We start from the raw sequence: 14,733 nt of genomic DNA, 5'->3' as shown, positions 1-14,733 counted from the left end.
GGAACACTAGTGAATCTAGTCTGCAGGAAGGTTCTGGTGTTCAGGTGTAGTTTCTAATGACTGAGAGAGAATCCGCTGGTTTTATTTTTTGTAGAACTATTGAACTGACATGTGTTCCTAATATTTTGACATCGTGGTCAGTGAGATAAACAGCCTCTTTAGCAGCACCACAAACTCCGTCTGATGATCCAGCTGAATCGACACTTTAATGGAGATTATTTAGATCAGAAAGACGTCACTGGTGTACCTAATAAACTGGCCACCTCCACCTGTAACTACACCTCTTTACATTCTGCTCGTTTTTCTTCCTTGTGGATGTGAAGCAGCTTCTTTCCTTCAGATCAGATGTGAACAAACAACCAGGAGGCGTCTTTCAGTAAACGTGTGCAAATATATTTTCATTTCTTGTTATTACAAACAACAGTGATAAAAAATAATAATATAAACGTGAGTCATTAATCTTCTTGGTCTCTGGGAGATACAGTGCATGTTATACTTCCAACGGGAGGAGGAGACGTTCTGTGAGAGGGTGAATGAATTAATATATACACTGAGTGCAGCTTACAGCAACAGGTTCAACACCACGGAGAATAAAAAATATAGAAAAGGACAAACATGTCAGTAACATTTAGTATTTATACAAGAAAAAAAAATATAAAAAGAAACTTATTCTACGTTTGCTTTTAAATCATAAAAAATCCCAAACACATCCAGATGAAAACGATTCAGGGACTATTTTCAGCAGCGGATGAAGACGTGGTGCGTTGGTGTGATATGATTCAGCTGCTGCAGCAGTTCACATGAAAAAGTGTTTGTGGACGAAGCGTCGGGACGAACGCTACGTTAAAAAGACTAAAGCTGCTTTAATTACTAATCAAACAACAGACGTGTGTCCATGAACCTGAGGACGATCTATTTCTGATTCATGACATTTACCAGAATAATGTGATTAACAGGAGTCGTTATGACGTCACTAAGGGCTTTAAAACATCATCAGCATCAAATAAGAAGATAAAAACACATAATAATCAAATGGAGACGTTTCAGCTTCAGAAATGTAAGAAATGTTGTAAATTAATCTAATTATTTAAGGCTTTAAGGCTCGATAACAAATAAATGTCGATTATAATAATTCACCAATTAAAATAAATTAAGAGCTCATATAATGATGATAAGCATAATAATGATCCTTTATTTTTTCATTTCTTAAAGTCTAATTTATGTTGTAGGTACAGAAGGTTCAAGATTCATCTTTTACACTTTTATTTTTTATGCTTATTAAAGAGTGAAAGTGACCGGAGTCAAATACAACTGGTTCTGAATCTAATTCTAATTCTTTTTCTAATGTGGATTTGTGGCTTTAATCCTATGAATCCAAACAACTCTTCCTTAAATTCTCTACATTTCCGTACTTAAGCGAACAGCTAACAGCTAGCAGGATGTCACTAGCTAGCAGACGCTGTCAGAAAATATAGTTCAGCTGTTTAAATTGCTCATCATTTATATTGGAGCTAATATTTAATCAGGTAATTAAACTGAATTAACTCTCAGTGTTTCAGTGACAAACGATTTTATAAGAGGAACGAAGCTACAAGCAAACACTTCACTAGCGTCTCAGCTGTTAGCGCGCTAGCTACCTGCTAACTTTGGTTATTAGTGAATGGCTCTTTAATAATAATGCACTTTGGGAGTTTTGGGAATCATTATCTGAAACTATTAATATCAGCTATACATTTTTTTATACTTGAATCCTTTTGAATTTGCACTTTTTGTTTAATTTATTCAGTGTTTGTGGGTAAAAAGAAGCTGATGTGTTGGTCCTGAACCCGACCAGATAAACCGCTGGTTTAAAACACGGAGATGATCTGAAAGAAGATCTGAGCTCAGCTTCTCTCTGTTTGGTTAGTTCTCTAACGAAAAGACAAAAATACACTTAAACTAGTTTCTTCTGCTGCTGCGACAAGTTTCACGCTGAAAATATCTTTGATAGAAATAACATCAGACGTCAGAGGAATAAAACACAGGAGCTTTGGGTTTAGCTTTGTTTCCAGCACTAACCTCGTTATAATATGAGTTTAAACAGAGTTCAGACTTTATGCTGATGCTCATGAAGCATTTTCATAGTTTCTTACATTTAAATATGTAATATTTGGTTTCAGCAGTTTGTGTTTGTTACTGAAATGATCTGATACCAAAGAAAACATGAAACATGAAACATCTGACCTCTGACCTCTGTGGTTCCTGGTGTTTATTGGAGATGAACCTCCAGTAAATAGACTGTGCATTGTCTGTGTTCAAATTTAACTAGATGTGATGCACATTGTTGGTTTAGAGACGGGACTAATGGGAGGAAACAGCCTGAAATGAACCTGCACTGATGCTGGATGCACTGAGTGAGTTGAAACCAGACTCTTCAGTCAGGATTAGCCGCGGCTAACCTAGCCTAGCCTCGCCCAGCTTAATGCAAGGTGTTTTAGTGACGTCTGGTAAATAAAGCGAGTTCAGTGATGTCCAGTATGTGCTGGTCTAAAGGAACCCGGTCCGGTCCGGTCCGGTCTAAGCAGCGACGCAGTGGTTCGGTCTGCGGGACATGATATATCCTCTCCTGCAGACGCAGCGGAACGAACCGTCGGTGTTGACACAGCGAGCGTTGACGCAGGGGAACGACAAACCAACACTGTCCTCACACTCGTTTATATCTGCAGAAAACAGATCGAGGTTCAGAAGGAAAACAAAACCGGAAATAACAGTATTATATCTATAAACACACTCCAGTCTGTGGGAGGAGCTCCTCCCCTCTAGTCTGTGAAGCTCCTCCCCTCTAGTCTGTGAAGCTCCTCCCCTCTAGTCCCTGGGCGGAGCTCCTCCCCTCTAGTCTTTGAAGCTCCTCCCCTCTAGTCTGTGAAGCCCCTCCCCTCTAGTATGTGGGCGGAGCTTCTTCCCTCTAGTCTGTGGCTGGAGCTCCTCCCCTCTAGTCTGTGAAGCTCCTCCCCTCCCCTCTAGTCTGTGGGCGGAGCTCCTCCCCTCTAGTCTGTGAAGCTCCTCCCCTCTAGTATGTGGGCGGAGCTTCTTCCCTCTAGTCTGTGGCCAGAGCTCCTCCCCTCTAGTCTGTGAAGCTCCTCCCCTCCCCTCTAGTCTGTGGGCGGAGCTCCTCCCCTCTAGTCTGTGGGCGGAGCTCCTCCATCTTTGACTCCATTGGTTCAATCAGAAGCTTCTCCAGTGTCTCCAGGTTTATTTAATCCAGTGTTTTTAGTTCAGATCTTGTGTTGATGATGTCAGAGTCTGAGTCTCCAGCTCGTCCCAAACATCTGCCCCATGAATCCTGGTGAATAACTACAATACAACCTAAACAATAGAACTTTGTGTTTAACTTTCTAAAACCTCCAGGTCTGAAAGGTGCAGACCACAGTGAACCTGAACCCTGCAGTGTTCCTACCTATACAGGTCATGGAGGTCATGTCCAGCTCGTATCCTTGGTAACAGTCACAGGTGTAACCCTCGGCAACGCGAATACACCGGCCATTGTCGCAGCCGTGCAGTATCCCACAATCCTCTGCTGCACTGGCGTACGGCTCATAACGTCCTGAAAAGAGAAGAAGAAGAAGAAGAAGATCAGGTTCTTCTTCTGTTCCTCCTGTAGTGGAATCAGTAGGATCCTGGAGACCAGGGTCCATGGAGACCAGGGTCCATAGAGACCAGGGTCCACAGAGACCAGGGTCCATGAAGACCAGGGACCATAATAGAGACCAGGGTCCATGAAGACCAGGGTCCACGGAGACCAGGGTCCATGAAGACCAGGGTCCACGGAGACCAGGGACCATAATAGAGACCAGGGTCCATGGAGACCAGGGTCCATGAAGACCAGGGTCCACAGAGACCAGGGTCCATAATAGAGACCAGGGTCCATGAAGACCAGGGTCCATGGAGATCAGGGTCCATAATAGAGACCAGGGTCCATAGAGACCAGGGTCCATGGAGATCAGGGTCCATAATAGAGACCAGGGTCCATGGAGAACAGGGTCCATGGAGACCAGGGTCCATAGAGACCAGGGTCCTGGAGACCAGGGTCCTTAGAGACCAGGGACCATAATATAGACCAGGGACCATAATAGAGACCAGGGACCATAATAGAGACCAGGGTCCTGGAGACCAGGGTCCTTAGAGACCAGGGACCATAATAGAGACCAGGGACCATAATAGAGACCAGGGTCCATAATAGAGACCAGGGTCCTGGAGACCAGGGTCCATGAAGACCAGGGTCCATAATAGAGACCAGGGTCCATGGAGGTTGTATTTGCTGTATTTGGACTCACTCTCATAGACCGGTGCTCCTCCTCCTCCTCCTCCTCTGCTCCTCTCTGTGATGGGAGTAAAGGGGGGCCCTGGCCTCCATGTCCTCTCCTCCTCCTCCTCCTCCTCCTGGTCCTGGTAGCCGGCTCCAGGTAGCGGGGCCAGGCTGAGAGGAGGACCTTCGGGCCTGGATGGAGGAGGAGGCCGGGCCCCGAAGGAGATCTCAGCTCGGGGGTCGGGAGGGAGGCGGAAGGACGGAGTCCTGGGGTCGGAGGCATCGGGGGCGCTGTAGTCTCCCTCCGAGTAGAACCCAGTGCTGGGGGGGCGGCGGAGAGTCTGGTTCAGATTCACAGGATCCATGACATGTGGATCAGGAGAAGGGGGGTCAGGTCTCACCTGTAATCGGGTCTACCGTAGGACTCCACCGGCAGGTCGAAGGTGGACGGGGTCCTGCCTCCAAAACCAGACCTGCTGCCCCCCGCTAGGAAGTAGTCCTCATAGTCCAGACGGCTGAAGTCCCTCCCAGGCACGAAGTCCCGACCAAAGGGGGACGGACGAGGAGGAGCTGAGGACAAACATTCACATAAATTAACATAATCAATTAATCTATGAATTAATTCATAATTAGACCTGAGAACATGAACTCCTTCATTAACTCATTAATTAATCAGCATCATCACTGTGTCCATCACTGTGAGAGCCAATAAGAAGCGTCCAGCTCTCAGTTAGCTTGTCGCCGTAGCAACAGGGACACATTAATGTGGACACATGATGGACAAAAAAGACGCAAAACCTTGTTTCAAGTTAAAACTGTTGAAGGTGTTTAATCAATAATCCGATATTTTGTTTAAAAATATTAAATATTATATTTAATCGCGATTAATCAAGATTAATCTCGATTAATCGACATCGACCCTGAGATTAATCTGATTAAACGTTAGAATGATTTGACAGCTGTAATAAATAAATGATTGTTTTTACCGCTCGCTCCTCCTCGTCCTCCTCCTCCTCGTCCTCCTGCTTCTGAATCAGAGTCCGGGAAGTTTTCCATGAACAGAGACGGAGGAAAGGAGCTGCAGAGAGTCGCGTAGTCGCCTACAGAGACAAGACACAGTTATTCTCCTAAACCTTTACAGGTTTAGACCTTTTTGTTCTGAAAAACATGTGAGTTAAGGTGCCTTCACAAACAGACGTCCTATTTCTTTACTTCTAAAGATCAGACACTTTTCATACAGACACCAGAGAACAAATAGAACAACGGGCGACACTTTGAGCTTTAAGTTTCTCCTGTTGGAGCCTTTGAGTCCTGTGGTGACGAGACTCTGAATGATTTTACTTCACTGCATCTGAGTTTTTTATATAAACTTGTATTTGAAATTTCAGAAATTACATTTTCTCTCACTGAACAAAGATGAAAAGCTTTGAGGTATGAACATAAATCTGTTTAAGAAGAGGCTCAACAAACCACTTCTACACAAGTTTATGCAAAAGACGATATGTATATAATATATATATATATATATATATATATATATATATATATATATATATATATATATAATAAATATCAATGAATATGTGTATATGTCATCTAATGTGTATGTGTTTGTATATTTACATGTTTATACAGCTCCTGATTTATAATCATTATTTCTTTCTTCTGTATGTAAACATGGTAACATGTTTATATACATGTTGGAAATGATCAAAAATAAATTCATTCATTCATATTAAGTCTAAAGCAGTAATAGATCAACATGGATTAAACCTGTGAGATAAAAACGATGATGTGAGTGATACTGAAATGAAGTGAATGAAGTGAATGAACTAAATGAATTAAATGCTGGTTTACCGGAGTCGGTGGGGGGGCACAGAGCGCAGCCCATTCCCCATCCTTCCCCATAGAGGCAGCAGCAGTCGGTGAACGTGACCTGAGCTCCAAGTAACGGACTCTGACACAGCAGCTCTGCAGAGACGTGCTGCCAGCACACGGACAGGTTCTCATCTGGAGAACAAAGCACGTTTAAAATGTTTAAATGTTTAGACACAAACCGTTTCATCAGTGAAAGCAGGAAAAATCTTATTAGTCTATAAAAACTTATATAACATGAACATTTACTTTTATACAATAAGAGAAGAAGAAAAATAAAATACAAGTAACTAAGTAAACACACACACAGAGACGCCTGCAAACCTGGACTTTATGAACCTTAATTCAGTTAATAACGCAAAGATCAGGAGGAGGAGCAGGAGCAGGAGGAGGAAGAGGAGGAGGAGAAGGAGCAGGAGGAGGAAGAGGAGGAGGAGGAGGAGGAGGAGCAGCAGCAGGAGGAGGAGCAGCAGCAGGAGGACAGGGTGTCGTACCGCCGAGGAGGGCAGGAGTTGACACAGTCGTGTGTGCATCCATCAACCAAGATTTGCAGCTGCAGTAATAGGAACCGATGGTGTTGACACAAACTCCTCCAACACAACTTTCCTCCTCACACTCGTCATGATCTGAGACACAGAGGAAACACAACACGGTTCATACAGAATCTACTATTATTACTAATAATAATACTAATAATGATGATAATAATAACAATAATGATAATAATAATAATAATAACAACAATATGATAATAATAATAATAATAATAATAATAATAATAATAATAATAATAATAATAATAATAATAATAATAATAATAGTGACATGAAACACATGGTTCAGCTGGTTCATGGATAAAACATGAGGAGGAGGAAGAATAAATTTGACAGAAGGTTTTAAGTTGGTTTGTTGTTGTCGTCCATTAAAAATGATCTTTGTTAATAAACAGAAGAAATAAAGGTGGAAAGAGTTTATGGAAAAATCCACATATTCCAGATGTTTGACTGACGATGGACACGAGGACTAATCTCTGTACCAATGCTGGTTTTTAGGATTTAATAACGATTAATGATGTAAGTTTGTTTCTTATTATTTGCCACAACCATGTTTGCTTGTATAAGAGTCTTATTTAAATTTAGTTATATTTGCATCTTCTCTTATTTCTTACTGTTCACATCGTCCTGTCAGCGACTCTTTCTTCACCTCGTTTAAATATTCAGGACAAACGTCTGAATCAGTCGGTGATTTTAATGAGCTGTTGTTCTGGAAAACGTCACAAGATTAAAATCTATGAATAATATTTATAATTTCAAGCCTAAACAGAAGCTAAACTTTAAAAAGAGCCACAGTCACATGTTCAAATGTTCAACACTAAATCTGTTGGTCCCGGTAGGACCCGGTCCCGGTAGGACCAGGCCTCTGTAGGACCCGGTCCCGTAGGCCCGGTCTCTGTAGGACCAGGTCCCGGTAGGACCCGGTCCCGGTAGGACCAGGCCTCTGTAGGACCCGGTCCCGTAGGCCCGGTCTCTGTAGGACCAGGTCCCGGTAGGACCAGGTCCCGGTAGGACCCGGTCCCGTAGGCCCAGTCTCTGTAGGACCAGGCCTCTGTAGGACCAGGTCCCGGTAGGACCCGGTCCCGTAGGCCTGGTCCCTGTAGGACCGGTCCCTGTAGGACCCGGTCCCTGTAGGACCCGGTCCCGGTAGGACCCAGTCTCTGTAGGACCCGGTCTCTGTAGGACCAGGTCCCGGTAGGACCCGGTCCCTGTAGGACCCGGTCCCGTAGGCCCGGTCCCGGTAGGACCCGGTCCCTGTAGGACCCGGTCCCGTAGGCCCGGTCTCTGTGTGTAGGCTGCGGGTCTTACCCACACACTCCAGCAGGGTGCTGTTGTACACGTATCCGCTGGAGCAGTAGCAGCTGTATCCAGGGATGTTGTTCACACACACTCCGTTCTTACAAACCTCCGGCTGGAAACGTTTACACTCGTCCACATCTGGGAAACACACACACACACACACACACACACACACACACACACACAGGTCCATGTAAATACACACTTCTGCCCGTGGTGTGTAGGGAGGGGGGAGGGGCTGCTCCAGACGTGACGGGGGTCAGACATGGGGAGGCGGAGCTACCTGTTGGGGTCAGAGGTCATGATGGGCGGCCATGTTTTTACAGGGGACGTGTTGTCATAGCGACTGTTCTCTGAGGGGTCTAAGCTGATAAATAGAGGAACCGTCTGAGGGACAGCGCCACCTACCTGCACCCAGAGGAAGCTCCACATTATATATGAGATTAAAAAATGTTCTAGTGTTTAAATGTTGGTCTGACACATGTTTATTATATGATGTAACAGATCAACCTGTAAGGAGCCGTATTAACGTGATATTAACTCGATGAAAAGACACGTATCGCCCCCTAGTGACGAGGAGGAGGACATGTTCCTGTCAGGTATTAGATTTAATCTGCTGCTTGTAAACTGGGACAAGGACGTAGTGTTAAAGCTGATCTGGATCTGGTCTCTGGTCTCTGGTCTCTGGTCTGAGAACCAGGTGTTTGTACCTGTGTAGCTGAAGGCTCCAGGTCCAGATGTGACGTATCCTCTCCCACTGGGACACAGAGACAGGAACTCAGCTGCAACACAATCACGAGTTATCATCAGTTCACAACAAAACACAACAAAGTTAAAACTTTAATCTTCAACTTTAAAGAGCGAAACAGAAGAAGACGTGAACCTTGGACCTGAGGACATGAGACCAGTGTCTCATGTCCACGGCCTCACGCTGGTCTCACCTGTATCCGCGGGGGGGCACAGGTGGAACTGGCAGCCCAGCCCCCAGCCCTCCCCCGCCGTGCAGCAGCACTCCTGCTGGCTGCTGTTTGTGGCCAGAAGGCTGCAGGTTCCAGGCTCAGCCAGGTTATAGTAACACTCCCTCAGCTCCCCAGGGACGGGCAGCGGGAGGGGGAGGAGCACCGGGGACAGGGAGGAGGAGGAGGAGGAGGAGGAGGAGGAGGAGGAGTGAACTCTCGGTGTTTCTGTCAGGAAAAAGGAGAAAGTGACCGATGAGTCCTGATGTTTTTCTGAATAAAACTGCAGCGATTTAGATTTAATTTAGATTCACTGTTGGACAAAGACACAGAGACACAGAGACACAAAGACACAGAGACACAGAGACACAAAGACACAGAGACACAGAGACACAGAGACACAAAGACACAAAGACACAGAGACACAAAGACACAGGGACACAGACACAGAGACACAAAGACACAGAGACACAAAGACACAGAGACACAGAGACAAAGACACAGAGACACAGAGACAGAGACACAAAGACACAGATACATGAAGACAGAGACTAGTTTATAGTATAATTCTCTGTTACTTTACACAGTTGATTATATAAATGTATTAATATTAAAAAGCAACAAAGTAATAATAAATCTAATAAATCTAATAAATCTAATAAATCTAATAAATCTGATAAATGTAATATATGTATTAATAAAATCTAAACGTTGTAAAGGGAAACGTTGTGGTGACTCAGGGGCAACACTGTGTTTAGTTCAAATACTGAATATAATATATTATTATTATTATTACTGTCGTAGTATCAGTATTATTATTATTGTTAATAAAGTAAATATGTATATATATTTGACTTATTTATCTTTATTCTTTTCTCTACTGTTCATCTCTGCTGTTTTTCTTAGTAATAAATATTCTACAAACGTTAGAATAAATAATAAATAATAAATAATAAATAATCAGGACTGAGGATTCATTTGGTCGTGTTTGGTTGTGAGAGACAGAATAAAATCCTTCGTTCCTTTAATGAACATGAACCTGCTGATGAGCTGGACCGACTGGAACCGGTTCTTTTAAAGCCCGTCCCGTCTGGAACCGGTTCCTTTAAAGCCCGTCCCCTGTTCGTTTGTATTTACCTTGGAGGACGTTGTGGACACAGCGTCTGGCTCCGGGGTCAAAGTGTCTCCCGCCGTCACAGAGACACAGGAAGGATCCTTCAGAGTTCACACACCGAGCAGAACCACACGGACCCGGGTCAGAACCACACTCGTCCACATCTGGGGGACACACACAGCGGGAGGGACACATCTGCTACATGTGGACACCACTGAGGCCCCGTGAGGACATGTGAGGGTGCAGCAGAGACGTGTACCTGTGCAGGACGTCCCCGTGGACGTGGACGTGGACGTGAAGCCCTGGTCACAGACACAGCGATACGACCCAGGAAGGTTCTGACAGACGGAGTTCTGTCCACACAGCGTCCCACTGGAGCACTCGTCCACGTCTGAGGACAGGGGACAGAGGACAGGGGAGAGGGGACAGGGGACAGGGGACAGGAGGCAGGAGACAGGAGGCAGGGGACAGGGGACAGGGGACAGGAGAGAGGGGACAAGAGACAGGGGAGAGGACAGGGGGGAAAAGAGACAGGGGACAGGGGACGGAGGAGGACAGGGGACAGGAAACAGGAGACAGGAGAGGGGACAGGAGACAGGAGAGAGGGGACAGGAGGCAGGAGAGAGGGGACAGGGGACAGGAGACAGGAGGCAGGAGACAGGAGACAGGGGAGAGGAGACAGGGGACAGGGGAGACAAGAGACAAGAGACAGGGGATAGGAGACAGGGGACAGGGGAGAGGAGAGAGGAGACAGAGGACAGGAGGCAGGGGACAGGAGACAAGACACAAGAGACAGTAGGTAGGAGACAGGGGACAGGAGGCAGGAGACAGGGGACAGGAGACAGGAGACAAGGGAAAGGAGGCAGGAGGCAGGAGACAGGGGACAGGTGTGTCTTAGACGTGTTCAGGGTTGATGGGGACGTTGAGGACGTTGAGGACGAGCTGAGACTCACCCACACACCCGTCCCTCTCAGACTCCTGGTACCCCGGCTCACAGGACGCACGGCACCGATAGGAACCGATGGTGTTTTCACAGCTCTGAGAACCACAGACAGAACCTCCAGAGGACACACACTCGTCCACGTCTGAGACACAAGGACACACGAGAAGACGCTTCAACACATGTTTTCACCAGGAAACATCCTCAGGTCTAATCAGGGTCTAATGTGGTCTACAAGGTCCCCCCTCTGACCTGGTTTATGAGGAACCATGAAGAAGAACAAGTGTCCTGATGTTTCTAATGTGATGATGTTGATGATGTTCTAATGTGACAAATACATGTTTACATTAGTTTAAGGACCAGGAACCAGATATGAGACCAGAACCAGATATGAGACCAGGAACCAGACATGAGACCAGAACCAGACATGAGACCAGGAACCAGATATGAGACCAGAACCAGGAACCAGATATGAGACCAGGAACCAGATATGAGACCAGGGACCAGATATGAGACCAGGAACCAGATATGAGACCAGGAACCAGACATGGGACCATGTGTTACCGAGACAGGCCGTCCTCTCTGGGCTGCTGGTGAAGCCGGTCTCACACTGGCAGTGGAAGGATCCTTCAGTGTTCACACAGCGACCGTCTGAGCAGACGCCCGACTTCACACACTCGTCTACGTCTGCACAAAGAAACGACATCGTTCCACTTAATCATTAAACGCTGTGGGACTGGTGGTCCTAATGTTTTGGCTGCCTTGGACGGACAGGACGGACAGGACGGACGGACAGGACTCACCCACGCAGGACGTCCTGTTGTCGCTCAGAGTGAATCCCTGAGAACAGACACATGTGTAGGAACCAGGAGTGTTGACACATTCTCCTCTGGAGAAGCAGAAGTCTCCTTCCAGACACTCGTTGACGTCTGAGGACGTTAGAGACGCACGTTAGCCTCAAATAATCAAACCTGGAGACAAACCTGGAGACAAATCTGGACCAGACCTGGACCAGACCTGGACCAGACCTGTCTAGTGATCTAGACTAAAGGCTGAGGAGAAGGTAAACACAGCTCCATGACTGATGAGGTGATTTAAAGGACGGAGACGCTGGGACATTTAAGTTACGACCTTTTACGTATTAATAACATTTACAGGAACATTAATGGTGGAAATCAGACGTTTATTATAACACAGAGTTAAACTGTAGAATCTAACGTCTGATGGAGCAAACATGTCAGACTGTCTCTTATATATGTCTCTGGTCTGTCTGTGTCCGTCCATCATGTCCACAGCGGTAAAAAGTAACAGTGATGTGGACTCGAGGTGTAACTGTGTTTCCATGACTCACCTCTACACTGTCGGCTCAGGCCGAAGGTTCGATACCCGGGGGGACAGTCGCACCTGAACGAACCCACCGTGTTCACACACACGTGGTCCGACTCACACGGCCGAGACGTCGCACACTCGTCAATGTCTGCAGAGAATAACAACATGTTAACATGACAATAAACCAGCAGCACAACAGGAAACAAGAACATGTGTGTGTGAGTGTGTGTGTGTGTGTGTGTGTGTGTGTGTGCGTTGTGTGTGTGTGTTAGAGTGTGTGTGTGTGTGTGTGTGTGTGTGTGTGTGTTAGAGTGTGTGTGTGTGTGTGTGTTAGAGTGTGTGTGTGTGTGTGTGTGTGTGTGTTTAGAGTGTGTGTGTGTGTGTGTGTGTGTGTGTGTTAGAGTGTGTGTGTGTGTGTGTGTGTGTGTGTGTGCACCTGTGCACTGTCTGTTGATCAGTGTGTATCCAGACCGACATGAGACACATCTGTACGACCCCACAGAGTTCACACACATCTGTCCAGGACACTGGGACGGCTCCAGACACTCGTCCACATCTGGACACAAGGACAGATATTTAATGTCCCTCGTCTCATCAGAGGACACAGGTTTGTCCAAATAATGAGCTAATAATGAGTTAATAATGAGTTAATAAATAGCTAATAATGAGCTAATGATGAGCTAATAATGAGCTAATAATGAGTTAATAAATAGCTAATGATGAGCTAATAATGAGCTAATAAATAGCTAATGATGAGCTAATAATGAGTTAATAAATAGCTAATGATGAGCTAATGATGAGCTAATAATGAGCTAATAATGAGTTAATAATGAGCTAATAATGAGCTAATGATGAGCTAATAATGAGCTAATAATGAGCTAATAATGAGCTAATGATGAGCTAATAATGAGCTAATAATGAGCTAATGATGAGCTAATAATGAGCTAATAATGAGTTAATAAATAGCTAATGATGAGCTAATGATGAGCTAATAAATAGCTAATGATGAGCTAATAATGAGTTAATAAATAGCTAATAATGAGCTAATGATGAGCTAATAATGAGCTAATAATGAGTTAATAAATAGCTAATGATGAGCTAATAATGAGCTAATAAATAGCTAATGATGAGCTAATAATGAGTTAATAAATAGCTAATAATGAGTTAATAATGAGCTAATAATGAGCTAATGATGAGCTAATAATGAGCTAATAATGAGCTAATAATGAGCTAATGATGTGTTAATAATGAGCTAATAATGAGCTAATGATGAGCTAATAATGAGCTAATAATGAGTTAATAAATAGCTAATGATGAGCTAATAATGAGCTAATAAATAGCTAATGATGAGCTAATAATGAGTTAATAAATAGCTAATGATGAGCTAATGATGAGCTAATAATGAGCTAATAATGAGTTAATAATGAGCTAATAATGAGCTAATAATGAGCTAATGATGAGCTAATGATGAGCTAATAACAGGCTAATAATGAGCTAATAATGAGTTAATAATGAGCTAATAATGAGCTAATAATGAGCTAATAATGAGCTAATGATGAGCTAATAATGAGCTAATAATGAGCTAATGATGAGCTAATAATGAGTTAATAATGAGCTAATAATGAGTTAATAAATAGCTAATGATGAGCTAATAATGAGCTAATAAATAGCTAATGATGAGCTAATAATGAGTTAATAAATAGCTAATGATGAGCTAATGATGAGCTAATAATGAGTTAATAATGAGCTAATAATGAGTTAATAAATAGCTAATGATGAGCTAATGATGAGCTAATAATGAGCTAGTATCTGCATGTGCATGATGCTGTGTGCGGCTTTGGTTGCATTTATTTATTTATTGCAGCTTGGTTTTGTGAATTGTGTTGTTGCCTAGTTTGCAAAGCTGGAATAAACCTGTAAAGCTCCGGTACCTGTACAGGTGTTGTTGTGCAGCTTGTATCCATGGCGACAGACACAGCGGTAGCTGCCAGGTGTGTTTTCACAGTGACCGGTGGAGCACGGAGACGGAGACCGACACTCATTGATGTCTGAGGACCAGAGAGTTTACCTGGTTACTACACAACCACAAACAGGACCGACACCTGTACCTGTGTGTTGTGTCACCTGTGTGTTGTGTCACCTGTACACTACCTGTGTGTTGTGTCACCTGCGTGTTGTGTCACCTGTGTGTTGTGTTACCTGTGTGTTGTGTCACCTGTACATCGCTGTGTGTTGTGTCACCTGTGTGTTGTGTGTTGTGTTACCTGTGTGTTGTGTCACCTGTGTGTTGTGTTACCTGTACACCGCTGTGTGTTGTGTTACCTGTGTGTTGTGTCACCTGTACACCGCTGTGTGTTGTGTTACCTGTGTGTTGTGTTACC

General features: G+C 44.5%; 1 protein-coding gene across 1 annotated transcript in view; it reads right to left on the bottom strand.

Moving 5' to 3' along the window:
- Nucleotides 1-371: 371 nt before the first annotated feature.
- The window catches only part of LOC125013575 (latent-transforming growth factor beta-binding protein 4), a 37,243-nt gene continuing 22,881 nt past the window's right edge, over nt 372-14,733 (bottom strand). The window contains exons 18-35 of the mRNA XM_047594361.1: nt 14,284-14,400; nt 12,789-12,908; nt 12,375-12,500; nt 11,827-11,952; nt 11,588-11,710; nt 11,037-11,168; nt 10,343-10,474; nt 10,107-10,247; nt 8,955-9,197; nt 8,724-8,795; nt 8,023-8,151; nt 6,655-6,786; nt 6,143-6,295; nt 5,272-5,385; nt 4,687-4,855; nt 4,314-4,606; nt 3,437-3,583; nt 372-2,699 (exon numbers count right to left, since the gene is read on the bottom strand). Coding sequence (XP_047450317.1) covers nt 2,557-2,699; nt 3,437-3,583; nt 4,314-4,606; nt 4,687-4,855; nt 5,272-5,385; nt 6,143-6,295; nt 6,655-6,786; nt 8,023-8,151; nt 8,724-8,795; nt 8,955-9,197; nt 10,107-10,247; nt 10,343-10,474; nt 11,037-11,168; nt 11,588-11,710; nt 11,827-11,952; nt 12,375-12,500; nt 12,789-12,908; nt 14,284-14,400 — 2,612 coding nt within the window. The 3' untranslated portion in view covers nt 372-2,556. The remainder of the gene's footprint in view (nt 2,700-3,436; nt 3,584-4,313; nt 4,607-4,686; nt 4,856-5,271; nt 5,386-6,142; nt 6,296-6,654; nt 6,787-8,022; nt 8,152-8,723; nt 8,796-8,954; nt 9,198-10,106; nt 10,248-10,342; nt 10,475-11,036; nt 11,169-11,587; nt 11,711-11,826; nt 11,953-12,374; nt 12,501-12,788; nt 12,909-14,283; nt 14,401-14,733) is intronic.

The sequence above is a fragment of the Mugil cephalus genome, chromosome 9 (genome assembly GCF_022458985.1).
Source record: "Mugil cephalus isolate CIBA_MC_2020 chromosome 9, CIBA_Mcephalus_1.1, whole genome shotgun sequence".
NCBI lineage: Eukaryota > Metazoa > Chordata > Actinopteri > Mugiliformes > Mugilidae > Mugil > Mugil cephalus.
Note: the sequence above shows the minus strand (reverse complement) of the source record. Positions and strands in the feature narration are given on the sequence as shown.